The sequence below is a fragment of the Ananas comosus genome, linkage group 21 (assembly GCF_001540865.1).
Source record: "Ananas comosus cultivar F153 linkage group 21, ASM154086v1, whole genome shotgun sequence".
Taxonomy (NCBI): domain Eukaryota; kingdom Viridiplantae; phylum Streptophyta; class Magnoliopsida; order Poales; family Bromeliaceae; genus Ananas; species Ananas comosus.
The window spans coordinates 9,609,891-9,637,786 of record NC_033641.1 but is presented as its reverse complement, the minus strand read 5'-3'; the positions used below and the strand labels follow the sequence as shown (position 1 = coordinate 9,637,786).

At 37.5% G+C, this 27,896-nt stretch overlaps 5 protein-coding genes across 11 annotated transcripts; 3 read left to right on the top strand and 2 right to left on the bottom strand.

The window, feature by feature from the left end:
* Window positions 281–4,758, top strand: LOC109726515 (aspartic proteinase Asp1-like). Its single transcript, XM_020256129.1, has 8 exons — window positions 281–599; window positions 703–820; window positions 2,623–2,858; window positions 3,091–3,324; window positions 3,435–3,573; window positions 3,848–4,042; window positions 4,137–4,209; window positions 4,319–4,758. Exons 1-8 carry the CDS (start codon window positions 376–378, stop codon window positions 4,426–4,428), a joined length of 1,329 nt encoding a protein of 442 aa, XP_020111718.1. The 5' UTR covers window positions 281–375; the 3' UTR covers window positions 4,429–4,758.
* On the bottom strand, window positions 4,870–9,305 carry LOC109726514 (probable L-ascorbate peroxidase 6, chloroplastic). 2 transcript variants are annotated; one of them, XM_020256127.1, is made up of 12 exons: window positions 8,954–9,305; window positions 8,346–8,474; window positions 7,501–7,621; window positions 7,174–7,274; window positions 6,996–7,083; window positions 6,667–6,734; window positions 6,486–6,572; window positions 6,096–6,170; window positions 5,920–5,997; window positions 5,738–5,842; window positions 5,522–5,602; window positions 4,870–5,208 (listed from the first exon to the last, which is right to left on the bottom strand). In XM_020256127.1, the coding sequence occupies exons 1-12, from the start codon at window positions 9,200–9,202 to the stop codon at window positions 5,056–5,058; spliced, it is 1,335 nt and encodes a 444-aa protein (XP_020111716.1). In that variant the 5' UTR covers window positions 9,203–9,305; the 3' UTR covers window positions 4,870–5,055. The 2 variants fall into 2 exon arrangements, with proteins under 2 accessions (XP_020111716.1, XP_020111717.1); XM_020256128.1 differs by having other exon boundaries at window positions 5,076–5,379; window positions 8,954–9,304.
* On the bottom strand, window positions 11,406–20,054 carry LOC109726707 (DNA polymerase delta catalytic subunit; the record flags this gene model as incomplete). 6 transcript variants are annotated; one of them, XR_002220588.1, is given in 31 exon segments in its annotated part: window positions 11,406–11,801; window positions 11,892–12,060; window positions 12,152–12,239; window positions 12,345–12,418; window positions 12,661–12,821; window positions 12,899–12,988; window positions 13,057–13,131; window positions 13,719–13,790; window positions 13,921–14,093; window positions 14,171–14,285; window positions 14,435–14,548; window positions 14,928–15,007; window positions 15,163–15,250; window positions 15,356–15,412; window positions 15,549–15,614; window positions 15,702–15,797; window positions 15,912–16,019; window positions 16,287–16,385; window positions 16,491–16,610; window positions 16,731–16,817; window positions 16,985–17,056; window positions 17,173–17,239; window positions 17,614–17,705; window positions 17,823–17,900; window positions 18,099–18,236; window positions 18,385–18,520; window positions 18,624–18,819; window positions 19,162–19,321; window positions 19,417–19,523; window positions 19,616–19,726; window positions 19,811–20,054. XR_002220588.1 is itself a non-coding variant. In XM_020256473.1 (31 exon segments), coding segments are annotated over 30 exon segments (3,252 nt in total), but the record flags the coding sequence as incomplete, so codon positions are not given.
* Window positions 21,311–24,027, top strand: LOC109726132 (tetratricopeptide repeat protein 33). The gene is made up of 5 exons (XM_020255568.1): window positions 21,311–21,553; window positions 22,542–22,680; window positions 23,043–23,074; window positions 23,492–23,578; window positions 23,676–24,027. The coding sequence occupies exons 1-5, from the start codon at window positions 21,344–21,346 to the stop codon at window positions 23,814–23,816; spliced, it is 609 nt and encodes a 202-aa protein (XP_020111157.1). The 5' UTR covers window positions 21,311–21,343; the 3' UTR covers window positions 23,817–24,027.
* LOC109726145 (psbP domain-containing protein 2, chloroplastic) lies at window positions 24,778–27,537 on the top strand. Its single transcript, XM_020255586.1, has 3 exons — window positions 24,778–25,181; window positions 25,289–25,441; window positions 27,037–27,537. Exons 1-3 carry the CDS (start codon window positions 24,837–24,839, stop codon window positions 27,286–27,288), a joined length of 750 nt encoding a protein of 249 aa, XP_020111175.1. The 5' UTR covers window positions 24,778–24,836; the 3' UTR covers window positions 27,289–27,537.

The window sequence follows — 27,896 nt, the reverse complement described above, 5'->3', positions numbered from 1 at the left end:
GATGCGATTTTTTTGGCGCCAAATATCTCGTCAAAATATGTCTATTTAGTACATATGTGTTATCATTTTATTAATAAAAATAATATTATTATATAATAAAATAGACTAATTTATTACATTATTAAAAATTCAAGGAAGAATAGGGCCAAGGTAAAATTTCGATAAAGTTGAGGGGGCAACTTTCCAATTAACCCCTTTCTTTCTTTCTTTTTAATTAATATTAATATAAGATATAAATAAATTTTTAATCTCACCGTATAAATACTCCTCACCTCTCCCATGTTGAAGGTCGTCTCCTTTCCCTCTCCTCCTCTCTCTCTCTCTCTCTCTCTCTCTCTCCATTTCCCCCACAAATCGAAACCCTAGACCCTGACAATGGGCCGCGCCACCACTATGCCGCCGCCTCTAATGGCGATCCTCGTCGCCGCCGCCATAATCCTAACCCTAACCCTAACCCCCTCCCCCTCCGCCGCCGCCTTCCCCTCCACGAAGAGCTCGAAATCGCCGCCACCGCCGCCGACGACTTCGTCGTCGTCGTCGTCGGCTCCGGCGACCTCCTCCACCGTGTTCCCCCTCTACGGCGACGTGTATCCCCACGGGTAAATCCCGATCGCCTTGATCGATGTCGATCTCGTTTTTGATTCGATCGGAGCCGATTAGGGTTTTGAGAATCGGTAATCGCGATCACGTTCGATTTTGTAGGTTGTACTTCGTGTCGATGAGCATTGGGGAGCCTCCGAAACCCTACTTCCTGGATGTGGACACGGGGAGCGACCTCACTTGGCTCCAATGCGACGCTCCCTGCGTTAGCTGCTCCCCCGTAATAATACACAATCTCAGCTCCTCTCTCTCTCTCTCTCTCTCATTCTTAATTTAGATCGATTTATTATTTCGGAAAAAATTGTTAAAATTTATCAGTAGAACATTTTGATTTGATTTTTTAATTTTTAAAATATTAATTTTAGTACTCAATTTTTTAATTTATTTCATTTAAATAATTTGACAGTTTTTAGGATTTAACATACAAACTAATTTTTTATTTTAATAAATTTATAACTACGTCAATTACATAAAATATTCTAGTTAAATCTTTAAGGTAAATAACGTTTTTAAATTTTGAAGTTAAAAAGTTACTGGCCGGTTCAAATAAAAAAAATTAGAAGGTCGGATGGTAAAGTTAAAATTTAAAGAATAGATATTCGGATTCAAATAAGTGATAGTTGAGTTAAGTTTCGTACATTTTTACCAATTATTTTTCATATCAATCTCATAATAATGTTCTAAGATGATGTGCGAAGGCTACTATTTTAAGAATGAGAAAAAAATAGGAAAAAATGTATAGAGATCCATTAACTAAAAAAAGTCTATACTATCACACTTACACCGCATCATCAGTAACAAGCAAATTATATTTTTTTATTAAAAAAAATACAATAAAAATTTTTTCTGTTAACCATAATGAAACATATCAATTCAATAAGATATATACTTATTTTTGGACGTACTAATATACTTACATCTTAAAGAACTACTAGTATATTCTAAAGTGGTGTGTACATTTTATACTGCTCTATTCAAAAACCGTTAATTTTTTACTTGTTATATTAATATTTTTATTTTTAATAAAAATTATTTGAATTTTTATAAACCCTGACATAGAGGTTATAAAATTTATAAACCGTAAGCTTGAGGGTGTACAAGTAGAATACTCTATTTTGAAATGGCTCCTTTAACTTTAAATAAACATGGGAACGGTGGGAGACCTGGAGAGTGGAGACCACTCTACCCTTGAGCATCCTAAAATGGGCTTTTTTTATAAAATAATCCTCCAAAATTTTAATATTAGAAAAATAATTTTGTCAAAAATTTATTTAGAAAAATAGCCCTCCTTTCGCCACGTAGGCGTTACGTTAGATTTTTGCTATGAATGCGGTGAATCATTCACTACCTTCACATATATATATAATGAAAGCGGTGAATCTTCATAATATATATCTAAAGACGGTGAATGAATAATTTACCGCCTTCATTATATATATATAAAGGCGATAAAGACGGTGAATCAAATCCAACGTAGCGAAAGGAAGATTAGTTTTCTAAATAAAATTTAGATAGGATTATTTTGCTAATTTGAAATTTTTGGAAAGTCATTTTATAAAAAAGCCCTCCTAAAATTGACCGTTTATTAACAACTAATTAATTCCATATATCTGTTATAAAATAGTTTAAACTATTAAATTTGATAAAATTATCAACCAAATTGGTAAAATCTTCGACTTATTTAGATGGGAAAAAAAATTAAAATTAATACACAACAATTAAAAAAAAAGTTACATTTTTTTTTTTTCATTTGACATGACATTTTGTTGAAATTACCGGTTCCGTTATTCTAACCGCACATCTATTCATCTAACGACAGAAAATTTATGAATATAAAAAATTTTATACTCATAAGAGTATAGTAATCCTAGCCTTGATAATTAATTAAATTTGTGCCTATTACTGAGAGGGTCCTTGTACATTTTTTGTTTTTCTTATTTATTGCGTTGCGGTAGCCTATGATTTATTTTATTTTGTTTAAAATTATTTATTCTATTATAATACCAACATGCATGCATGCAGGGGCCGCATCCCTATTACCGGCCGGAGGTAAGCAAGCTGGTGGCGTGCGAGGACCCGCTGTGCGAGGCCCTCCACCTGTCCACCACCGGCCGCCACGACTGCGAGCAGCAGCAGCAGCAGTGCGACTACGAGATCCAGTACGCCGACACGGGCTCCTCCCTCGGCGTGCTCGTCGCCGACGCCTTCTCCCTCCGCCTCGCCAACACCTCCCTCGTCCGTCCCTCCCTCGCCTTCGGGTTCGTATCTCGAATTCTCGTTGCCGCCATTTGCCGAAACTATTTCACGCACGTACTCGAACACAACAACTTTTGCTTCTGCTGCAGCGGAAAACTGTTAGAGGATACAAATGTATGAGCATAACTCATAGTCTAAGGCTCTATATATCCACACACACACAGGGTTGCTGAGAATTTGTGCACGGTAAACTGGCACGTAAAGTATGTGCTCTCATTGCTTCGCAATTCGCAGGTGCGGGTACGACCAGCAATTCGGGAACCCCAACTCGCCGTCGCCGACCGACGGCGTGCTCGGGCTCGGGAACGGAAAGACGGGCGTGGTGTCGCAGCTCAAGGAGCAGGGGATCACCAGGAACGTGATGGGCCATTGCCTTAGTCGGAAGGGCGGCGGGTTTCTCTTCTTCGGGGACGACTTGGTGCCGTATTCGAAGGTGACTTGGGCGCCCATGTTGCGCAGCGCATTCAGGTTCGATTCTCGCGTTTCTGTTTTTAAAATATACTTAACCATCAAAACAGAATGAAACTATTGCTATGCATCTGATGCATCCATAACGGTGCTGGTGATGTTGATCGCAGAAGTCACTACTCGCCCGGACCCGCGACCCTCTACTTCGGAACGCGTCCTCTGGGAGTGAAGCAGATGGAAGTCGTAATCGATAGCGGCAGCTCCTACACCTACTTCGGTTACCAGCCATACCAAGCACTTGTCTCAGCAGTAAACCTCCGCCGATCAATTGAACACACACATACGATACACGATACACGCATACATATCTACACGTACACGCATTTTACGGTGTAGGCGAGTTCAAAGAAAGAGTACTCTGATGATGAAGTTGCTTAAAGATCAAAGTTGCCCAGTCTAATTGCGTATTAGAATGCGCTCAGAGACTACCTCCCTATTCATTTTTACCAGGACGTAAAAGCACTTCTTTTTCTATTAATTTGACCTCACAGTTTGATGATGGTTTTGGCTTCTGATACTGCAGTTGAAAGCAGAGCTTTCCAAGAAGCCGCTCAAAGAGGCGGTCGACGACCCATCGTTACCGCTCTGCTGGCGAGGACGAAAACCGTTCAGGTCTCCGCTCGATCTCAGGAAGTATTTCACGACCCTGATTCTGAACTTCGTTAACGGGAGGCGAGCGCTCTTGGAGATGCCTCCGGAGAATTACCTTATCATTTCTGTAAGTGCCGACGTCGTCTCAATGCACGCTTACATACCCACGAATACAAACTGATATACTTCATGAGCACTGCTGACGCTCCCGTTCGTACCAGAAATACGGCAACGCGTGCTTGGGCATTCTCAACGGAACGGAAGTAGGGCTCAACGAGCTCAACGTCATCGGAGGTAAATGCGTCGAACAGAAAATTTTCCTCCATTCAAAAGAGTTCTCTTTCAACATTCAACATTCAATGATCTTCGCAACTGGCGTGTTTTGTTTGGCGGATTGTGATAGACATATCAATGCAAGACCTCATGGTGGTCTACGATAACGAGAAGGAACAAATCGGATGGATTCGTGCGGCGTGCGATCGGCTTCCAAGGGCCGGGACTTCACCTCTTTGATCATCCAAATGCCGTACGTACATACACACCCGCGGCCTCGCAAAAGGAAAGGTTTCTCACCCTTCAACTTCTCACCCTCCAACTATTCTATGTCTATTCTTTCCTACCAATATAGTGTACATATAATTTACTAGTCCCACCATCGGCATCATTATTCCTATAACGCAAGATCGACCAGCGTAAGTACCATGTAGCCTTAAATTGATGTATATAAACAAATTAATAGGAAAAGGTGGTGGGGCTTACATGTATAGATGGCCTTAATTATGTAACAAAATAAGTTCGTATAAATATATGTTACATAGCTCATATCGCATTTAAAGATTCAAAGAGGTGAGAGCAAAATCTACGTACAATTCCCTTGTCGAAAAAGTGTTGGGAACAGCTCGTATAATGAAATCGCCTTCAAATTTAACAATTTCCAATTTAATTTACTATTAATTAAAAATATAAAAAACGGGAGGTCTATTTCAAAATGATCGGAACTTGAAGGACGTTTGTTTTCCCTGTACATTTCAAACTCTTTCAAAAATTTGAGGTTATGCTCTCTATGAACTATTCATTTCTCAAAACCCGAAGAAGCACGGGGAGAACGGCAATTCATACAACCAAAATAACAGCAGTGTTTCAGTTTCCAAGCAAAGATGTGAGAAAAGCCAAAGCAGCAATGACGATCATGATGTTGAGAAAGTAATTAGATTTCAGAGGCTTATCTGGGCTGCCTCCTATGGCTTCATACTCTGCCCTGATCTTCTGCTTCATGGCATCCGACAACTCCCTCTGCAAATTCAAACTCAGATTCAAAATACACGGTCTCATTTTATTTCTATCTATCTATTGTCTATAACGCCGGTTCCGAAGTTTAAAGCAAATTCGCGCTGTTGGAAAAAAGCTTCGTCTTGTGTTATTAAAAGACGCAGCTGAAGAAAAGATGGTTTGTTGTTTTTAAGCCTGCAAACCATGAAAGTAAAACACAGTAAATTTCTTAGAGAATTGATGCACCAGCTTTGCTCTCTTGTATGACTCTTCCAAATGGTAGGAAGATAAAATGGAAAACAAAAAAATGAAAAAGGAAAGAGTGAAATTAACTAACCTTTTTTTCACCAGAAGAGTATTTTGCTGCCACAAATGGCTCGGGTGTCGCAGCCTTAATGTCGCCATCTAGTGAGATACCCTACACACCATTTTGAATACATCAGTTTTATTCAGAAACAATTAAAAAGTCCGTCGATGATTTTCCTATAAATTATAAACGGAAGTTTTAATGTTGGCGAAAAGACACATCAACGGAATCGACATGACCGCTAACCTCTGGGGGATCGAACTTTGCGCCCAGATTGCTGAGTTTGGCATGAGCTTCAGCGTAGTCCTTAAAGAACGCATCTTGATCCTCCGCGTACTTTTCAGCATAGACCTGCAACAATTATGGTTTCAACGCTAAGGCCTCGATTCCTCATTATTGATGTAGTTTAAGTATTACTCAACGCATACCTTGAATGACGGGTCCTCTAATAATACAGCATCCGTCGGCAAAACTAGAAGATCCTCATCTTTTTGTTCTTTTATGTCCTGAATTTGACGTATGCGTGTTAGAATAATCACAAAAAATGACAAAGACAAAACGTTTTCAGTTAAGGGGGAAAGAAAAAAGAAAGAGAAGAACCTACCTTGAAATAACTATTATCAAATTTCAACCACTGAACCGTCCAAGATTGCCCACCCGGTGCACCAGGCCCATCTTTCTGTTCCAGTGATTAAAACAGTGAACTTAACATATAACATGATGCAGTCAATAATAACAGTGAACTTAACATATAACATGATGCAGTCAATAATTTAAAATTTCAAACAACACACCGAATGCCCACCACATAAATAGTAAAAATTTAAGTTCAGCAGATACTTATTGTGTACTCTGGCCGTAAAATACATTACTTAAAACTAACAGGCAATAACATAGAATTAACATGGAACCCAAAAGCTGATTTTTTTTTTTTTAGGGGGGGGGGGTGAATAATCACTGTTTTAACCATAAGAATGCATGATGTATAACATACCGTATATTTTGTTTCTGGTTTTCCCCAGCCACTGCGTTCCGGTCTCGCCCTCCCAAGTGTGTGCGCTCCAGACAATGCCACAATCTCCTGTAGATCGTACAGATCCAAAAATAAGACCCAAAAAAAGAAACAAAAAGGAAAAACAAAAAAAAAAAAACAAAAAGAAAAGGAATGGAAAAACCTTATCATCAAGCCCCATTCTGTAAAACACATCTCTTAAGTGTTGAGCAGGTGAAGGTGGGCCAGCATCTGAACAAAGGAAAAAAAAAATGTCACCGAAATGCAAGAAAGATTAAATGTTACAGAAATCGAATTAAAATTTCGTCTCTCTTTTTCTTCCCCCCAAATTGAGAGGATGCTTATTGCTACATATAAAAATATTTATTGCATTTGTCCATCACAGCAAGTAAGGAAACATCTATATTCATACAAAGAATCTTAACACAACAATGGACCGGAAAATGAAAAAGAAATAAGAACCGTTGTAATCGATCGAGTAATAACACTAACCGGGAAGTTTTCTCTCCGCTGGGCATTGCTCAGGTCCTGTTACGTCGACCCTTCCGTACTTCATGGGAATTTTGGGGCCGCCGGCTTCCTAAAATAAGAATGAAAAGATGAACAGGGGTTTCGAGATGAAAATAATTCTGGTTTACAAAAATTAATCAAGTTAGAAACCAACTAAGACCTCAATGGCTGTAGCACTGGCCAATTGGAATAAATCGGCGTAAGTAACACCAGAATACTTGTCCTTGATAGGTTGGATAAGCTTCAACGCATTTACGAGTCCTGTCGTGCCGCATAAATATCGATTCATATAAAAGTTTAAACACAAACAAATGATCTCTTCCCTATGAATGGCATAGTTTTCTAATTTTAAATAAGTACTACTTTTGTAAAGGAAAAAAAAAAAAAAAGCACCTGTGGGAGGTACATATAAAGATTCAAATATTACAGTGGTATATATCCAAATGCAATGGCCCCAAATTTGAAATTTAGGGCAGAGAAAGTGTACCTGCATTAGCTGCATGTTTCAGCTCTACTTCAAATCTTAGGCTTCCATTAGCTCCGCCTCGTTGTGGCCACTCCTCGATGTTTTTGTCGTAAGTACCAGCATCATGCCATCCCAGTCGGACCTTTCGTAGGGAAATTTGTCAAATGACCCAACAGAATTCAAATTCAAATTAAAGTCCAAAAATTAGTTCATCACAGTTCATGAATCAAGAGCCACAAGAATAAGAGCACTTCCTCGTACTACAAAGGTTTATCTTTAGACCATTGATATAATGATTTCTGAATCAGTTAGATGCATAACACTTGACCGATCTAAAGTTGCAAAAAACACAAGAATAAAATTTACTCCGATAACGATCCAAAAGAAAGATACATATACTATTCTTTACATGGTCCGACAACATGCCATTTTTAAGTGATTTACAATGATCAATACAATTGCATAATCCCATATAGCTTTTGATGATGAATCCTATTAATTAATTAATGCACATTAAGCAAAAATCGAAGATCATAGAAGGTATCCAAATAATATGCCTCGATCTTATAATAATTCATTAAACAAAAGCATTGAAACAATTTAATAATCCCTTGTCCATTAGCACAATATGCACTACAAAATCTAACTACTATGATCAATGTGGTACTTAACAGAGTCCAAATTAATGCAAAATTAATCTATTTTGGTATTCAAAGATCTAAGAATCTATAACAATTATAGGCAATCAATGTAAAACCAATCACAATATACAAATACCTTCAAAAATTACAAACAAGAAACCTAAGGTCCTAAATTATTAGATAATTTAAAATTAAAAAAAAAACAAATAGGTCTCATGTGCATACCAAAATGGGGTGACAAAATGTGGTGTTGAGAAGCTCCTTAATATCCTCCCTAGCGCTTCTCAACTGCGCCGCATCCGATGCCGCACACATGGCACCCGCCGAGCCCATCGAACGGCTCACAAACGCCCCCTAAAATTTTAAATTTTTTATTTAATCTATTTTTTTTCCTAAAAACTGAACTACTCTGTAGCTCCATGAGTTGAAAAAAGTATTTAAAACAGTTAAAATTGGATCAAAACACATTTAAATATAACAAACAAACCTCTTAATTTAGTCAATTATAAAAAAATTTAAATTCGAAGAACCAAAAATTGAGAGTATTAGCGTTTTAGTTAAACTTTTACTATTCTTAAAAAAAAAAATGCTAATTGTTACCGATGTATATAGCTACAGTCATTTAAACAAATTTTTAACTTAATTTAATTAAAAATAACTTAAATCAGAATATCTAAAAGCTAAAGAAGTAATAATAGCAAATTAAAGTTGAGGTGTGTGTCTTATGTCAAATCGATTTTTACGTTTAGAGAAACACGATCGAACGCTGCTATTACCAGTACAATAAGCCCTAAAACAAGGAACAAGATCAGAGAGAGAGAGAGAGATCGAACCCGGAGGAGGCTAGGGTTTCGGCGAGGAGAGAGCGGGAGGAGACGATGCAGCGATCGAGCTGAGACGCGGAGCGAAGGAGAGGGAGAAGGAGACGCAGCGTGGAAGGGGAAGGGGAGAGCCTGCGCCGAGGCCGACGCGGACGCCGGCTTCTTCGGGAGGCGGGAGGAGGCGCCGCTGAGGGAGACGACGATGGAGGCGGAGGCGGAGGCCGAGGAGGAGGCGGGGGAGGAGAGGAGGAGCTCCGCCATTGTTGACGATGCTGTGCGCGAAGAGAGAGAGAGAGAGAGAGAGAGAGAGAGAGAGAGAGAATGAGGAGGAGGAGGAGGAGGAGGACGATGATGATGATGTTGAAATGGGGTTTGGTGGAGTTGGACGGCCACTGATATCGTTTTCGATCCACGAGGAAAAGCCCCAAAGCACAATCGCCTACGGCCAATAGGGGGAGGACGCGTGGACGGCTGGGGGGTGTTGACTGTTGAGGCGGCGGGGGTCGTAGTGGGTCGTTGGGACTTGGGAGGAGTAGAAATAGAATATGCTTTTCGATGGCGGGAAAAAAGTAATTTCGTCCTTTTATTATTAGTGTTTTTTTTTTTTTTTTTTATTTTTGAGAGATAAGACGCGGGCTACCCGCTTCGTTTATTTCATTTAGAAATAAATTTAGCTGAAAATATGAATCAATTAGGATTCGAACTTGGATCTCCGGTACCAACTACCGAGCCCTTTGCCACTTGCTCTAGGGACGGTCGGTTATTATTAGTGTTATACTATTATTATTAGAATTATTATTACTATTATTATTTGGAAAAACTTCAAATACCCCCTGTGGTTACACACTTTCTCACTTTAGTATCCTATGGTTGTTTAAAGTGTATCAAGTTAGTACCATGTGGTTTCGCACTTTCTCACTTTAGTACCCTGTGGTTTAATATTTCGTTAAATTATATACAAAAAAAACTTCAAATACCCTACCTAGGTTTATCGAATATTCATTTTAGTATCTTTTAGTTTTAACTTTGTCACTGATTTAATAAAAAAAATATTCTGAAATGGATAATAAAAAGAAAAAAATAAAACCACAGGATACTAACTTAATACAAAAATGAAACCACAGAGTATTAACTTGATACATTTTAAACCACAGAGTACTAAAGTGAGAAAGTGCGAAACCACAGGATGCTAACTTGATACACTTTAAATCATAGTGTTCTAAAGTGAAAAAGTGTGAAATCACATAGGGGTATTTGAAATTTGTCGGTATCACTGGTGTAAAAAATTTTAAAATGCGACGGTTGCATAACGTGATTTATATTTTTTGTCCATCAAGTTTGTTCATAAAATTAGGGTAAATTTTAAACACCATTTTTATAGATCTCATTTTTTTACTTTAGTATTTTGTAATTTCAAATGTTTTATTTTAACATCATATGATTTTATTTTTCTCTTTTTATCGACACCTTCATTAATTTCTAAGTCATATACAAAAAAATTCGAATAACTCATCTATGATTTACTGAATTTTTATTTATACCATGTGATTTTAACTTTATTGATGATATAACGAAAAAATTAACGAAAGGATAATGGAAAAAGAAAAATGAAATCACCGGATACTAAAGTGATATATTTTAAATTATATAGTACTAAAGTGAGAAAGCGTAAAACTATAAGAGTAATATTCCAAACTTTTCCCTAAAATTTATCTATCCCATCATAATTTTTTTAAAAAATTATTATTAATTTTTAAAACAAGGATTTAATTGGCCTCAGATATAATGACATATTGCCGTGAAAAATTATTTACGCAAGGTATTGCAATAATTTTATATTAAACTAAAGTATTAAAATTTTATTTTGTAAAGTTTTTTGGTATATGTATGTCTCTTTAAAAATGTTGATACCTGCTTCTAAATTTTATGTAGTATCATTTAAATTATTATATTTGCTAATACATCAGATAGCATTTTGAGAAGGCCTATGCACATGATTTTGATTTGAATAAACTTCAAATACCATCCTGTAATTTAAAATATATTAATTTACTGGTTTTATTTTTCTCTTTTCGTCAACCCCTCCGTTAGCTTTTCATTAAATTATATACAAAAAACTTCAAATACTCTATCTATAGTTTATCGAATATTCACTTTAGTACCTTTTTTTAATTTATTACTTATTTAACGAAAAAAAATTAATGAAACAAATAATAAAAAAATAAAATAAAATCACAAGATATAAAAATGATATATTTTAAACTACAAGACACTAAAGTAAAAAAAAAATGCAAAACCATATAAGTGGTATTTGAAATTTTTCCTTTTGATTTTTCTTTTTCCTGACACAACAATCGTACAGTCCATCTGAGATGGTATTAACTGAATGTTACCTCGCCTGCCTACCGTCATATGACCTAAATGCGTCCAGTCTTAGATGAACTGCAAGATAAGTTCAATGGTGCAGTTCAAAGCCTATCACATCACATTTAGACCTTCACAAACTTACAAAGGATATTTGCATAAATATCAAGGCAATTCCCACAAAGATACCGAATAATTACACAGCCTCACAAATTGGTTGTGTAATTGTTCATGTTTATCTCACAGCAGAAACAGAACAAGCACAATTACTATTACTATTTACTTTACAACAGTTACCCTCCTCCCTCAACATGTTCATCTCTCAACTTACTCCCAAATCTGCTAGTCTCACCATTACCCCATTTAGTTTTTCTTGTTTTTCTTTTTCCTTTTTAAGCCCTGGGGCATTGTTGATGCGACATGAGCCCTCGACAAAATCTTTCTCATTTGTCTTCATGATGATCTTATATTGCGGTACGCGAATTGCATCTGCAATCTTACAAAATGTACAACAAGGAAAAGAGGCAAACCTATAAGAAAACATATGGAGGACAAGAAAAATAATTAATATAACAACAATATTTACCGATTTTTGTGGACCGAATCCACAATGAAAGAAACATGCGCCGAATAATAAACGAGGCTATTTTAAGCACACCTTTGAGCCTCAAAAGTCCCATCGATCCAGCTGCGATTTAGCTTCCGCCATATCTTTTTGTGCCTTCTTCCTTCGGTAAAAGATGGGGCAATCACGGCTGAGTTATAGAAATGCCGACGATGAGTTACTTTGAAATTATTCATCTTTAGGCATGAGAGAGAGGGAGGGAGAGAGAGAGAGAGGTGAACCTGGTGCATAGAACATCCTGGTGAAGAGAACCTTGGCATTCTTGGCATTGGGTCCATAGCCTCCCAAAGAGCAACTCCAATTCAGCGACTGTAAATGACACCGATTAATGGATAACATGAATAGCCGTTTTCAACTGTAACTCCGACGAGAAATCGTAATGTGTATTGGGTTTGTTGGTTGCATGGAAATTACCATTTGCTACTGTTTTGCAATATAGCTCAGCCTCCCTTCCTTTGCAATGCGAGCAAAGAGTTTGAGATGCATTGCTGGGAGGAAAGGAACAAAGATAAGGTTGTAATTATGATTCATAAAAAGCACCATAAAGTTCCTAATCAATCAAAACAATAACAATGAAATAAAAATAGACTAAAAAGTGAATGAAGAGAGGAACAAGTAATAACACTCAAGATTCAGCAAACCGTAGCGACAAAACAGATCTTTCGCTAACGCATAAGCCAACATATTATAACCTGATTGAACTGACAACATTTTATATTGAAAACCGTACCTGATTACTGCTTTACATCCGAGGCAAGTAAGTTGCTTCTTAGCAAATTTCATTATTCCACTATTTGATGGAGTTGAAATAGAAACAGCTCTAGTGTGACTTCCATGCAGCAGCTCTTTACTAGCATTCTTCAAAATGGGCTCAAATATTCTCAATAGTGGCTGCCAGAATCAAAACAACACAATAAATTAGAAGGGAAGGCACATCACACAAATTTCAGCTTTCTTATAATGCCGACCTTGCTTATTTGATTCTCAAGGTAGTATTGAGGATCTATTGGGATGTTATTCTCCAAAACGTAAATTGGATCTTCTGATCTCTCATAAGCCTGAGCACAAAGCAAATGTATCAACAAACAAAAATCATGGTTAAAAAAAAAGACACGACATGAATTACCTTAGCACCTTTTGCAGCTTTGATTATGACATAGGGAACACGATCTCCAACATTTGGAGCAGTAGCAGCATCCCGCTGTAACAACCATCACCATTATTGCTAGGAAATGTGGATTAAAGAACTGTCTACTCATAAGGATAAATAAAAACATCAAACATATTCTGTTTAACCCGTTCTCTCTCTCTCTCAAAAAAGAAGAAAGAGCAAAATGATATATATTTGTGCATTAATTGGTGAAAAAATACACAGATAAGTAGCTGTTTACTTTTCAAAATTTCACCATCTTGCTATTATTTTAATGTTGTTGATTAAATTGGTGAAAAAGTAGGATGAAACAACTTGTTCACTATCCCGTGTCCAATCAGGTTGGAAGAAGTAAGCTTAGCTTAGCTAATTAACAAACTTGATTAATGAGTTTGCATATTTCCTTATTTTGTTTTCTCTTAATGAACATATATACTAGCATTATGACCTAGACTGGCACCGCTGAATCTCCATTTATTAGGCTTTATTTAACATGACACCTTCGTTAAACGTTGTCCGCGTAATTTTTTTTGACTCTAGTTGTTACTGCAATATATCCTCTGAAGAACTAGATTAAGAATAAAAAATGTAATAAAAATTCTACACCAGAAATAAAAAAAGTAAAAATGATGTCATACTTTTCGCATCCGTTCAGCAAGCTCAACATGTGCAGCTTTTACTGCATAATCATCTCCTGTTTTTGTCAAGCCCTGCAGTATCATTATAACAACATCAAGAATCTAAATCAAAATGGCGGTATTACAATCCATTAAGAAGTTAATCAAGCATTGAAAATCATCTCTAGATAAATAACAATCAACAAAAAACTGCTTCTCTCACCTTCGTAATGACTAAAAGAGACAAGTCCATACGGTTCATCAGAAGATCAGAAATTGTATTTTTGACATATTGAACAGCACCAGGAACATCTCGGTCGATCAATATCTTATTAAGGCATTCAGTTACCAGGTTCTTAACCAATAAACAGTTGTCTCTTCTCACTGTCTCGATGCCTGTTGAATAAAAATATTAGCTTTCGGAAAAGGCGATACACGGGATGACAAAATGGTTAGAGAGATTTACTTCTTACCCTTGGTGTCCATTTTGTCAAACTTCTCAGGATTTGTCCAATACAAGCCAGCATATCTCTTCTTGCTGATTAGTAGAAATGGATAATAGACCTTCTCAAACTCTAATTTAATGGGCTTCAAGTGACAAAATATATAAACAATTAGTTTACCAGCGTGTTTAGAGATAACGACAGTTTGTAGAGAAAAAGGTTAATAAACTGGAAAAGACCAGCTGTATTGTGACAGTGAATTAGAGAGGCCATTAACTTGCCATTTTGTACTACCTTCGTGAATGTTCCACTAATATAGTCTGCAGCCTCTCTTCCTAACTTCATTGCAGCCTCCACAGTTGGAACACCAAATTGTACCATCACAGAGTCAGTGTCTCCATATACAACCTAGCCAAATACAAGTAGACATAATTTTCAGAACAAACTATCTAATTATGGAAAAAGTTACCCTTGGTATACAATTAATCAAACAGCACAACTAACATATCTCCTACATTTCTCTACTAATTCTTTGTGATTTATTTTTGGTTGTTTTGGATACTGGCAAGCTATTCCGGATAGTATGTTAAGATGTCATCTTCATGAACATCTTCATCAGAACTACACTTTTACTTTCTCCTAACTTTGAATACTTCAATGCATGAAGAAATTTGACAAGAATTTCGATAAGCAGGTCTGAAGTGTAATAAAATTTCATTGAGCTCTTAATCAATAGAAATTTAACTCTATATTTCTCACATATAAAAATATACAGATATAATTGCACCTCTGCATTATGTTCATATCCTCCCATGGTTGTGAATTTCTCCTCCACGAGCTTCTTTGTGTGCTCTATCATCTGTCGGCCTTAAATGCAGCGAACATGAGTTTTTAAAATATACCCGAAGGAAAGAGACATATTTCTAGTTATATGATACTAGTCAATTTTGAAAACAGATCAACTCATTGTCCTTTGTGCTTGAAAATAAGCTCTTGTCACATAGAAAAACAGTGTCTTTTACCATAGCTTGTCACACTAGAAGATATCTCCAGACAAGGTAATTGCGCAACAGTTGCTCCAGTAAAACCATAGACCGAGTTTGCACTTATCTGAAGAAATAACACTTGTACACAGATTACATCCCAAACTCGGTGAATAAAAAACATCTATCATCTTTGAAGAAGCGTACATAATGCATAGAGAAGAAAATTTACTTTTAAGGCCAGCTGTCGACCATCTAGAACAGCCTTTTCAAACGGATCTTTTGCTTCCTGACAGTTATCACAATCAATTCAGAAATCACAAGTTCACTAGCATTTATGAAAGCATAACCAATGAAAGATCAGCAAAAGTAATTCTAGATCATCAGTTTCCCACATTGTGATGACATTACAAGCAAATGAATACCTTAAGATCTGCTTTTGCCCTTCTACGAGCAGCTAAGAGTTCTTCAAGAATTTCTGGTAGTATACCCTGGTTGGACATCCAAGACATTATTTCTTTGAAAAGCACTACTTATTAAGACTACGTATTGGCATATGAAACAACAAATAGTTTCACCTTCTGCAAATCTGGTTTAACAAATATTTCACCAGATGGAGTTTTATTGATGCTTTCCGCTGGCAAGTTTGATCTGCGAGCATCCTCTGGTGTCACCTATACAGAATGTAAGGGGAAAGCTAAGGAATTTTCACGCTCAAACAATAAATTAAACTGCAACGTAGGTTTAGAAATGTAATATATTCTAGTAACAAGTTGATAATGTAATACCAAAGTGCAGTAGCATAAATTGTATGCCATCATGATAGACGGGTACAAAGAAGCAAAGTCCAAAGTAGCAATGGGCTTCTCATAAAATCCAGCCTTTGCTTCCAAAACCTGCAATGAAAGGATAAGCAGAAAAGGCATTATCCTTTGTCCCTGGCTATGTATTCACAACCTGAAGATTTTTTTTTTTTTTTAAAAAAAAAACCAAGCAGCAGCAGCCTTTTATTTGACTTAAACCTCACTGCAACTAACTTGGTAGCCAAATGACAAAAGGTCCGCAATAAATAAGATATGAATGAACTGCATGTAGTGAGCTGTCTTAGATGTTGAAAGCAATCAGGGAGATGGAAACAAGCATATTTGGTTATACCAACTTACAGTTGCACCCTCAAAAGTTTCTTGTCCAGATCCCTGCCCCTTAACATTTGGTAGTACAAGGTTTTTCTGCTTTGCCTTCCTGAGAAGCTGAGAAAGAACCTGCAAGAGAGTTAAAAAGACAAAAACAGAAAAAAAGAGAAATGTCAGTTGAATGCAAAACTCTTCTCTCAATAAAAGATATGACAAAGTTATCAATAGTGACACCTTAATACTCTGACCCCTGGAGAGCAGAAATGAGATAGGAACACCAGTGACTCTTGCCATCTCCACATAGTTGTAAATAAACATCAGTTTGTCTAGGAGACGTTGCGGAAGATAAGCGTCCTGGATTTTTTTTGTAAAAGAAGGATAGCTACTAATTTATAAATGCAAAAGGCTCTGAATGAACCGAATATTATACTAAGAAAAGATATGCCATGAAAGGTTTCAAGATACTAAATGCACCTTCAAGCAATAGACAGCCAGCCGTCTTCTTGTCTCTGAGTTGCCATTTTGAAGATCAGATATTATTGAATGGTGAACATCCTCTTTCTGTTCTTAAAATAGGTGGCACCAGCAAGACGATTAGCGCACTTTAAACAACAAAACAACCTTCCTACTAAAAATTGTTAAACCTTCTAGTGTAGTTAACCAGTTAATTGGAAAAATTCGAGCATGAACCAAAATACAGTAACCGCAAGGAATAGCAGGATACTCACTTGCTCTGCAAGGAAGTGTGCAGAAACAGAATTGAGAGAATAAGAACTCAGCTTGTAATCTCGCTGCATAGCCTGTCAGATATAGAATACATGGGATGAAGGTGAGATAGAGCAAGCCAAAAATGATATTTCAGTTTTTACTTCTACAAATCATTATAGAAAATAACTATCCTGATGTTGATAAGAACCTGAAGTAAATCAAACTGCACTCTTCCTTCTATAGTCACTTCTTTACTTTCACGCAAACCATATTGCCTGCATTAATGTGAACAAGAAATTATTCAAGAAACATAACGTTTAAAGCATTTACCATCACAATCAAGTATCAAGCACAATTCACCAGTAGAAAACTATGAAGCTTCTCATCATTTTAATCATTAATGGTAAGGATGAGACAGTTTTCTTGCATAATTTCAGCTAGAACTAGATAGATCTTAGTCCCGAGAGTCACAGTTCTTAGATAACTTCAGCCAGAACTAAATAGAACAAATCTAGTAACTGCAAGGTCAATATTCATTATTTTCCTGAAGGGGAAAAATGAAATTGGCAACTACAGTTGGGTCCCGTGAATAAATGGATATAGCACAATGCTGAAACTTGTTTACAGTTAAGATTAAGTGAGAAGTAACCTTGAAGAGAAAGTTGTATCACGGATGCGAACCCTGCTGTTTCTGATGCGACCAAGAACTGGAAATTCTGCTATTTTTAGGGCTTCAGCTCTCTGTGCAGCAAAAAAACAATTGAACAAAAAATGGAGACATAAATAAGTCATAAGACAATCGGCTTAGACCTGCAATAATAAAAGCTTTTGGGGACTCTAATACATAAGGTGGCACACCTCAAGGAGATATGGAAGGTCAAATTTGCAGATATTGTATCCAATTATTATATCGGGGTCAACCTCCCGAATGAAATCCTGCAAAATTCCATGTCCAATAAGAAAAATAGATAAGACAACTAATAGATTGGAAGAATACAATATTACACTATGCAGTAACAAGACACGTAACTACTGCAAGTGTCAATTCTAGTTAATAATTTCTAAAGTTATAACCTCAAAAGTGAGTATTATGGAGAGGATTAATATCTGCAAAATTAGAATGGATGATCTTACCTTCCAAGCAAGAAAAACATCTCTTTCAGTGTCAAATGACATCACATCAACTCCAACTATAGGAGAACATGATTTCAGTGTCATGACATTTTGAATAAAAGGCTTATCAACACCTTGAAGAGTGACTAAGTTGGCTATCTGTTAAATCAAGGAAAAAAAATGAAAACTATTAGAGCATCTTTCAGGAACAAACAAAAATTTCTTCTCGTCGGATAAATAACTGTGGCATTCATCAAACTGAAACAAAGCCAGTCAAAAAAACAAATAAAACTGAAACTAAATCGACCTGAATCACAGGATCATGGGTTGGCTCAGGAAAGAGTCCTTTACGACCAGCACACTCAATATCAAAGCTTAGTATGCGAAATGGAGCTAATTTAGAGCACTCCCCTTCTGGGGCATGACTGATCAATTGAGAGTACCTATGGCAGATTTTAAGGAGAGGATTAACCAACAACAAAATGGTCCACCTAAACCAAGAAATCAATTAAAAAAAAAAGCATAATTAATGATGGTAAAGGGTACAAGCAATCTATCTCCAATTGGCAATGTGACATGCTCCTATCTGTCTTCTTATACTTCCCGATGGGTGCTTCAATCCAATTCGCGCCCACTATGTTACAGTCAATCATGAAACGGAGTGCAAACAGAATGTTGCTTTCGTATGTAATGAAGCTCCTCGAACCAAGGCCTTCAAGCATTATGCCCCTCTCCAAGATGCCTGTTAAGAGGTTGTTTATGCATATATTGAGGTCATATGCCACAACAAACATCAACCTTACAGCCACTTATAACAATATATATATATATATATATATATATATATATATATATATGTGTGTGTGTGTGTGTGTGTGTGTGTGTGTGTGTGTGTGTGCGCGCGCGCGCCACTGCAAAATATCGTGTGGCTAATTATAGTCTTCAAAGAAGATTTATCATATTTAAGCCAAAGAAGAGAAAGCAAAACAAGCAAAGCGCTGTTTAGCAAATTTAACACTACAACCTGGTTGCAAGTAGACCAATGTAAGAAACTAGGGCAGCTTGAGAAACTTGCTCTTCTTACCGCGGCAGCTTGCGACCATTGTTGGCAAAGCAACTACTATCTTAAGGAAAGGCTGAGACTGTTGGGGCTGGTAATACATAATGCTTTTCTTCTGCACCAACTCAACTCGCTTTACAAACCTCGGCACATTACTGCTCCTATTTGATTCTCTCATCTTGGCCTAATCAAAAGAAGTATACAAACTAATTAGAAAGAGTCCAGTAAGAAGGAGCTAAAGAAACCAATTTTTATCCTAATTTGTGGTATAATAAGCACCTCTAGATTTTTGTGGAAGCTCGCAATGTCATCTGGGCCCATTCCCGCAGGACAGCTGATGTAGAAATAGGGCTCGAAACCATGCACATTGCAGCAAACACTATGTCCTATCCGACACCAGAAACAACAAATTTATCACACAAACTACATGGAATTAGACTAAAAATTTGAACTTTGGCAAAGACCTTGGGTATCCAACCTTCTCTGGTGACACCGAAGATTCTGAGAATGGCAGCGGGACCGGACGAGTTGTGAAGCAGCTCCCTGTGGCTTTCCCCTATCACATAGTCGATCTCCAGCTGCTGGAAAACTGCCAAATCGAGACAAAAGCGAGATCAATCCGAGAACGAGAATTAGAAGTGATAGGAAAAGTAATTAGGGAAGTGGATCGAACCGATGCTTTGGGAGAGGTAGGATTCGGGGAGGGGCGGGCGCTTCCACTTGGAGAGGCGCGAGGAGAGGGCCTCGTCGCGGAGGAGGAGGAGCTCCTCCTCCGCCTCCTCGAGGAGGGCCTCCTCAAGGAACACGTCCTCGTCCATCATCTCCTCCTCCATTGCGGCGCCCCCGTGCGGCGGAGGGCTCGGGGCGTGGCTTGGGGCGTCGCTGGGTTGGAATCGCTTCGCGGAGGCGGGGCTCGGCTCNCCCCCGCCGCTTCCCTCCACCGCCACCGCCGCTCATTGTGGTTGATCGGATCGAAGGAGAGGAGAGGAGAGGGAGCGAGGGATCGGGGAGAGAGAGAAGAGAAATGGAGGAGGAGGAGGAGGAGGAGGAGGAGTGGTCGGGTTCCCGCCATTGGAGGGGACAGTAGGGTTTTTATGGGCGTAGGTCACGTGCTTTGCACGTGACCTTGGATATAGAGAGGCAGGTAAGAGTTTATTCCCTGGACCTTGTCCACCACATCATCCGTGGACAGTACTCAATTTGCTCTATGTAGTTTAACCTATTTTTAGCTTATAACTATATAATAATTCAAATAATTACACTTAACTATTCTATAATTTTATTTTTATTTAATCAACAAATTTATCCCCAAATATTAAAATGAGATTTATTAAAAATCGTAGGATTATATTTTATTTAACTGAGATAGTTAATTATAATTTTTTAAACCATAAGGTGATAAAATATAAATAAAGTAAACTATCATCCAAGAATTAAGATGCCCATAGGTACGGACTGTATGTCTGTATCTACCATATCGTATCGTGCTAACCAAATATCAGTACGATATAATTCTGTGTCGGTGGCACAGCTCAAAATATTTTATTTTTAAATTAGTATATAATTTTTTTCAATAAAGTTTAAAAAATTTGATAGAAGTATATAATAAATAGTTAGGCTTTTTTATTATTAAAGAAAATAAATATTTTATGAACACATAAAATTTTTGTGACTGGTATACATTGGTTGGTTCGATACACACCGTGTCGTACCGCATTGACAAGTTTTCGGTACGATTCCATATCAAGACATTTAAATTCTTGTTGCCCCCTGTAAAATAGTTACATATAATTTTTTTTAACCATAAGAAGTAAATTGAACTTTACTCTTTTATTTAGTTATAGTAGGTAAGAATACTGTAATTATATATATTTATAATTTTATAAAATTTAAAATAAATTTATAAATTTTATTATGTTATATATGAAACGAAAAAACTATCTAAACTTTTCTTTTCCAAGAGATTATTAGGTTGGAAAATTACAAAATTACTCGTTCTAATTACTACTACAAATATATAGTTTCATTTAGTCATTGAAATAACAAAAATAATGGAAATCAAAGTAATTAAAAATTTAACTTTAAACTTGAAAACAACTAAAGGGTTTTTTTCAAAATGTTTCGTACTTGAGGGGTCTCTATACAATTTCACCTTCTCCTTCCCCAAATAATCACTTTTGTCGCACACGAGAGATCGATAGTCGCCATGAAATTGGTGTGGAAGCAGGGAGGGGCGAAGAAGCGATCGCGCCCCAAACCCCTCGCTCCAAACCCTAGTCTCCCGTTCGAATCCGTGGAAGAAGCATCCGATGCGAGTAACCTCGGTCGCTCCGAACCCGAATCGATCGATTCCATAGACCCTGATCTCGATCGCCTCGTGGAGTCGCTTCGATCCCAGGGGAATCAACTCGCCGAGGTACTTCGCCCAATTTCCCCACTCTTTTTTTCGATTCAAACTGTGAATTTTGTACTCGTTTGATGTATGATTCGAACTACGTGTGGTTTGTTTGGATTAATTCTCAAGGAAATTGATGTTTGAGAAGTTTGTTGAGTGGAACGTATACGAATTTGGTTGGTAATTTTCCGAGAGATAAATTTGGTAGGGACTAGGAATCCCCTTAGCTGTAGGCCATTTTGGAATACACCCTTCAACTTTTTTTTATTTTTATTTTTTTGGTGTTGGCACTTCCTTAGCTTTCGATTCTTTTGATTTAAGTTACTTTTATCAATTAAATTAGAGATTTTGTTAAACTTAATGATGCTTCTATTAAATTTAGCTGTTTTGAGCACCATTTCAAGCTAATGATGGAACTACGGATTCCGTTCAGTTTACGAAAAATAACTCAAATCAGAAAAATTAAAGGTTTTAATGGTGACTATATTAAATTTAGCTGTTTTGAGCACCTTCTCAGCTAATGAAACTACCGATTTTGTTCAGTTTACGGCAAATAACTCAAATCAGAAAAATTAAAGGTTTTAGTGGTGATTATATTAATCTTTCCTGTTTTGAGTATCTTTTCAGCTAATGGAATCAGTTTATGGAAAATAACTCAAATCAGAAAAAAATAAAAGTTCCGAGGTGTCAATCACTAAAAAGTAGAAGAGATGAAGTATTCTAATATGCTTGATTTACGTCGTTATCAATTTATCATGAATATTTAGTATGTGCTTGGCCTTCTTTTGTAATATATTGCGAAATGATTCAATAATTGCCTCTTTCATTTCTATAGACATATGCAACAATAAAAAATGTAGTTTGGAATGTTTTTGTGATATAAATATAAGAAATATCTTCTAGAATTCGTCAAATTCTTGTGCCTATTTACGTATTGTTCGGAGAAAACACGCTGTGTTACCTCGTAACTCCTCCGATTGTTTGGTTTCTTCGACTACTTCTGTTCTAGGATGGAAGGTACCACGAAGCTCTTGGAAAGTGGGAGGCTGCGCTTAATTTGATGCCCGACAGTGCAGTACTTCATGAACAAAAGGCTCAGGTTTTGCTTGAACTCGGCGATGCATGGAATGCCCTAAGAGCATCTACCCGTACGCTCTACTCTTTTTATTCCGCAGTGTTCTTTCATTTTCATACAAGAGTGTAATTGTTAAGAACCGTGTTTCGCTTAATCTTCTTTTCTTTTTTTGGACTTTTTCACTAAGCCTTCTTTTTGTCCAAATATATATCACATCCAACCTGCATGATTTATCACTAGTTTGTCTTTGTAAAATACTAGGCTGTTGGGATAATAAAATATCCAATTTCATGTTTAGGGATACATTATCGCCGACACTGTTAGTAAACTATTTTGTATCACGTAAATTTCTCATCTTGCCGTGAAACTTATGTAGAATATAATCTATGTTGTTTAACTGTAGAGTTCTTATCTTCTATATACTTTTGCTTGCAGGGGCTACGCAACTGAAACCATCATGGCCAGAGGTTGGTTGAAATTGCAAATGCTTTTTTAACATAACAATTATTTTGTGCCCTTTTATTCTTGTTGCTTTTTAAGATTATTTTGCGTTTTGTTGTAACTATGGATAGTTTGAAGATCGTCCGACTCTTTTGGAATATTTGCATGAAGTGGGTGCTTTTTTTTTTCATGACTCGAAATACGCAACCATGTAGTTCCGTGCATGTATGCTTTACGACTTGGATTGTTGCCGGGACCGAAAAGATTATTTTGATATTATCTTATTGACCATCATAACATGTAATTCAAACAACATTGTGCTGGCACATTCTTAGATCAAGTCATGGGGGACCAAAAGTTTGATGTTTCCAGGAATCTAAGTTTCAGACTACTAAGAAAGTTGCTGATCTTCAATTTGGATGGTTTATATTTTCATTATTTAGGCCTGGGTTACACTTGGTAGGGCGCAACTAAACTACGGAGAACCAGATTCATCCATTGAGAGTTTTGACAAGGCTTTAGAAATCAAGGTATGCGTAACTAATGTACCTGTAACTTGCGCCCGAGTCCTGTTCTTTTCTTTCTTGAAAACAACTATTTATATCGCGCTTTGGATTATGCACGCAGCCGGATTATGAGGAAGCGAAAGTTGACAGAGAAGCGGCGGTTCATCTCGTAAAGAAGCGGAAGCGACTGCATCTCTCGGGTTTGAGTGACAAAGAAAGACGATTTAGGGTCGTAGACAAGGCCGAAGGTTCCGAACCCTGAGTTGTATTTTGTAAATGTGCTACTATGTCGCGGCAAACTTGCTGTGTTCTTATTGAGTTGTGCCGCAAAGAGAGAAATAGGGTTTTGCCGAGAATGAATGAATGTTTGCATGGAGAGGCTTTACTCTTAGATTTTGAGCATAGTTGTGGAAAGCTTGTACAAAGGATAATAAAATAAAAATATCTTTACACACTTTTTGTTTTATGCATTATCTTGAATGTGTCCACGAGTTAGCAATATTTAATTGTCGTATCTTGGTGCTGGCTATTAATCTCAAAAGCTCGAGTGGTTAGAAATACACAATGAATTTACTTAAAACAGGAAGATATAGCGCTCATAGGTTTTTATTGTGACTCTCGGCTCAATCAGCCTCACACCACTTCGAACGCGACTCGGCCTAATCCGGCCCTTTCGCCATTTCGAACATGACTAAACTAAACTCGACCTTTCATCAAAAGACAAGATGCTTGCCCATTTAAGTCAATATTAATTTGTTTTCGATGATTTTAGTTTTTCTACAAATCCATTTTTGTTTCACTGAAAGTAAAAAAAGGTTCCTGTTATAAATTTTTTGCTTTTGTTTGGTTTATCGCAAATTAAATTTGCCCATAACTCCCACTTTACCGAAAAAAATAATTAATTTCGCATTGGAGGGTGCTGAAACTAATTATAAAAAATTATAAAAATAAATTAATTATTGTAATTTTTTTCGTCCTTTATATATTATTATGAAAGTTTTTAGTAAAATAAATAAAAAAATATATATATAATAACTACAGTTTTAAATCTATTAACTTTTTCTCAACCTGAAAATTATTTTCCATCTCAAAATTACTAACGGGTAAATAACAAACGGGCTCTAACGAATCGGGTGTGTGTGGATACACACACGCCACAACCCTTTCATACCCGACCCGTTACTGCGCCATTTCCCACCACTCACGATCCAAAACGAAAAAATCGAAAAGATAAAGCTGCGTTGTAGCAGTAGTAGTAGTAGCAGCAGCAGCGACCTCGCCAATGTCGCTCTTCGCCCCCTCGCGAGGAGGACGACGACCCCACGCCCACGCTCCGCCCCTCTCCTCCGTCTCCGACGCCGTGCGCCACCGTCTCCGGCGGCGGCGCCGCTTCCTACTCCCCCGCCTCCATCCGCCACCCCCGCCGCCATCCATGGCTCTCTCCTCCGACGACGACGATCTCGCCCGCCTCCGCCGCATCTCCACTAGCAGGAGGAGCTCACTACTCACTCTCCTCACCTTCCTAATCCCATCCCCCCCCTCCGCCGCTTCCGAGTCCGAGGGTTTGGAGCGGTACACCGATCGGGACGAGGGGTTCACCCTGTTGAGGCCTTCCTCTTGGATCAAGGTAAAGCGACTTACGATTCCCGTTTTTAGGGTTCGATCGGAAAATCTCCGATCGAATTGGGGGGATTAGGGTTCTGATTCGTTGCGAGGTGGTTTGATTGGTGGAAGGTGGAGAAGGCGGGGGCTACGGCCCTGTTCGAAGAAGGGAAAGGGGGAAATAGCATTGGAGTTGTGGTGAACCCCGTGCGCCTCTCCTCGCTTCGGGATTTTGGGACTCCGGAGTTTGTCGCCGATAAGCTTATACAAGCGGAACGGAGAAAGGTCTCTTCTTTTGATCCCTTTGCTCTTGTTTTCATAAGCATTTTGTTCTGTTTGTTTATTCTACTTGCTTAGCTACAATGCTTATGCTCTGTGCCAATGTTAAAATGTAGCGCGTAAATGAAATCAATAGCTTTTGCAGTTCATGGTTTGAGATCTAGTAGTTGAATACTGCTATAGAAATCTGAGGAACTTTGTGTTGGAGACATTCTTTATATCAAATTATGTAGGAGATATACAAATGGATTAAGTTTGTTGGTACCCTGTAGTTCGTCGCCAATAAGCTTATATAAGCGGAAACGGAAAAAGGTTTCTTTGTTGATCCTTTAGTTCTTATGTTTTTTTCTTTCTTCTACTACTACATTGTTAAAGAGATTTTGATTAGCATTTTGAGTTGATATCATGATATGTTATGCAGCAATGTTAAAATGTAGTGCGTAAGTGAATTTCATAGCTTTAAGGAATATGGTTTGTGTGGGGAACATTCTTTTTGTCAAATTATGTATGAGATATACTTATGGATTATTTCTGCTAAAGAAAGCATAGAATTTTGCATGCTCTTAAAGTATAATTTTTATTCATTGATTAAATAATGGCTTCATGAGAAGTGGAGATTGTTACTCCAACTATCTTCCACAAAGATGTGTGATGTATCTATCAGTTGATCTAAAAGAGATCCTGTTGATTTCAGCCATGCTTCGCACCAAAGTTGTTATTTGACAAAAAGATTAAACTACTCTATTGATCTTTACCTGCATCAGCAAACTTGTGAAAAAAGAAAATGAAAACTATTTGGTGACTCAAAAGTTCATGCATCGAGATGATGTCTTTGAATTTGAAAATCGACATCATTATGTGCTTACTTCTCAAATCTTTCATATAATGATCACTATAGTAACTGTTCGGCTGGGCTTAGGAAGCCGAAGTAGCATTTGACGAACAAAAATACTGGAGATTTTTTCCTCTTTTTTTTTTTTTTTTGAGGAAGAGGTAGCTTGCTACCGCTTCATTTATTTAGGGAATGAGCTAAGCTATAAAGTGAGACAACTAGGCCTTGTAAAGGGGGGGAAAAAAAGAAGAAAAAAACTAGATGCAGTAAGAATCCCAAAGGTTTTAGAAGCGAGCGAAAGTCCGCTATTAGCTGTCCTGTGGTGGACTTGCTGTCCTGTGGTGGACTTTTTCTTATCGAAAATTCTTCTGTTCCGCTTCAACCAAATAGTCTACAATGAAGCAGCAATTATCACTAACTCCCGACCCCCTAAGGCACCGCCTTTGGAACTGCACATTTCCCAAAGCCTATTTACAGAAGTGCAATTGTGGACAAACAGCTTATTCGGTAGCTGTCCCTCCAGCAAAATACTGGAGATTTTGCGGTATCAAAATGATCTTTTGGGCTCTAAAGGAAAAGCTCCAATTCGAAGTTTCAAACTTCAGGCATATTTTAAGAAAGACATTCTTAGTACTTTTTCAAATGACTCTACTCATGCCACACTTTTGCAGAACAATCTAGTCAATGCGAACATGCCCAAAGAATGTATCATAATGTTGGGGACTCTGATTTCATTCGTTCAAATTTGTTTGTCGTTGTCATTGTATAGGAAAGCACCATGGCTGCAGAGTTGATTGCAATTGCCGAGAGATCAAACCATGGTGGCTTACCGGTGTACGAGATCGAGTATTCGGTGGACAGCACAAGGGGAGGATTGAAGAGAATATTTTCAGCTGCGTTCGTGGCTTCTAGAAAGCTCTATCTTCTCAATATCGCCTACTCAGATCGTCCGGATAAGCCCTTGGACGGCGAAACTAGAACGGTCTTGGAACAGGTTCTTCATTCTTTCGATACGGTCTAGTGAAACTTTTGACCCTACAGAAGAGAGGCATGTCGATATTCGCGATGTTGTTTTTCGCCATTATTTTGATACGAAGATCATTTAATACTTCATTGTTGTTTCTTCCGAAACTAATTGTAATGCAATTGATAAGAAGATGCATTTGAAAAGATATGCAGATGCTCATCTTTTCTTCTGATACTGAAACCTGTGGCGAGTTGCTTTTTGAGTATAGTTGTTGTAAATGAGAAGCTACCAATCATTTCATTACATCCGCTTATTTTAGGGAAGCTGCTTGAATGGTGTCATGTTAACGGCGAACAGAAAATTCCGCGAAATACAAATGATGTTCGCCACCTCAGCTTTTTCTCATACATATTTTTTTATAACTTATTTAACTGAAGAAAACTTTGGCCAAATACTGCAGAGTATTACCCAAAAAAATGTCTTTGATATGATAATATAGAGTAACACCAACTTGTACCCTTTGTTAAAGCAAAAACTATATATAAAAAAAAAAACTACTCCGACTGTTGACTAATTGTCACAAGCTTTTAGTATTTTAACTCTTCTTATAAACAATTGAATGAAATTAAAGTGAAAAGGGGCCTTGAAATATTAAGCGAGAG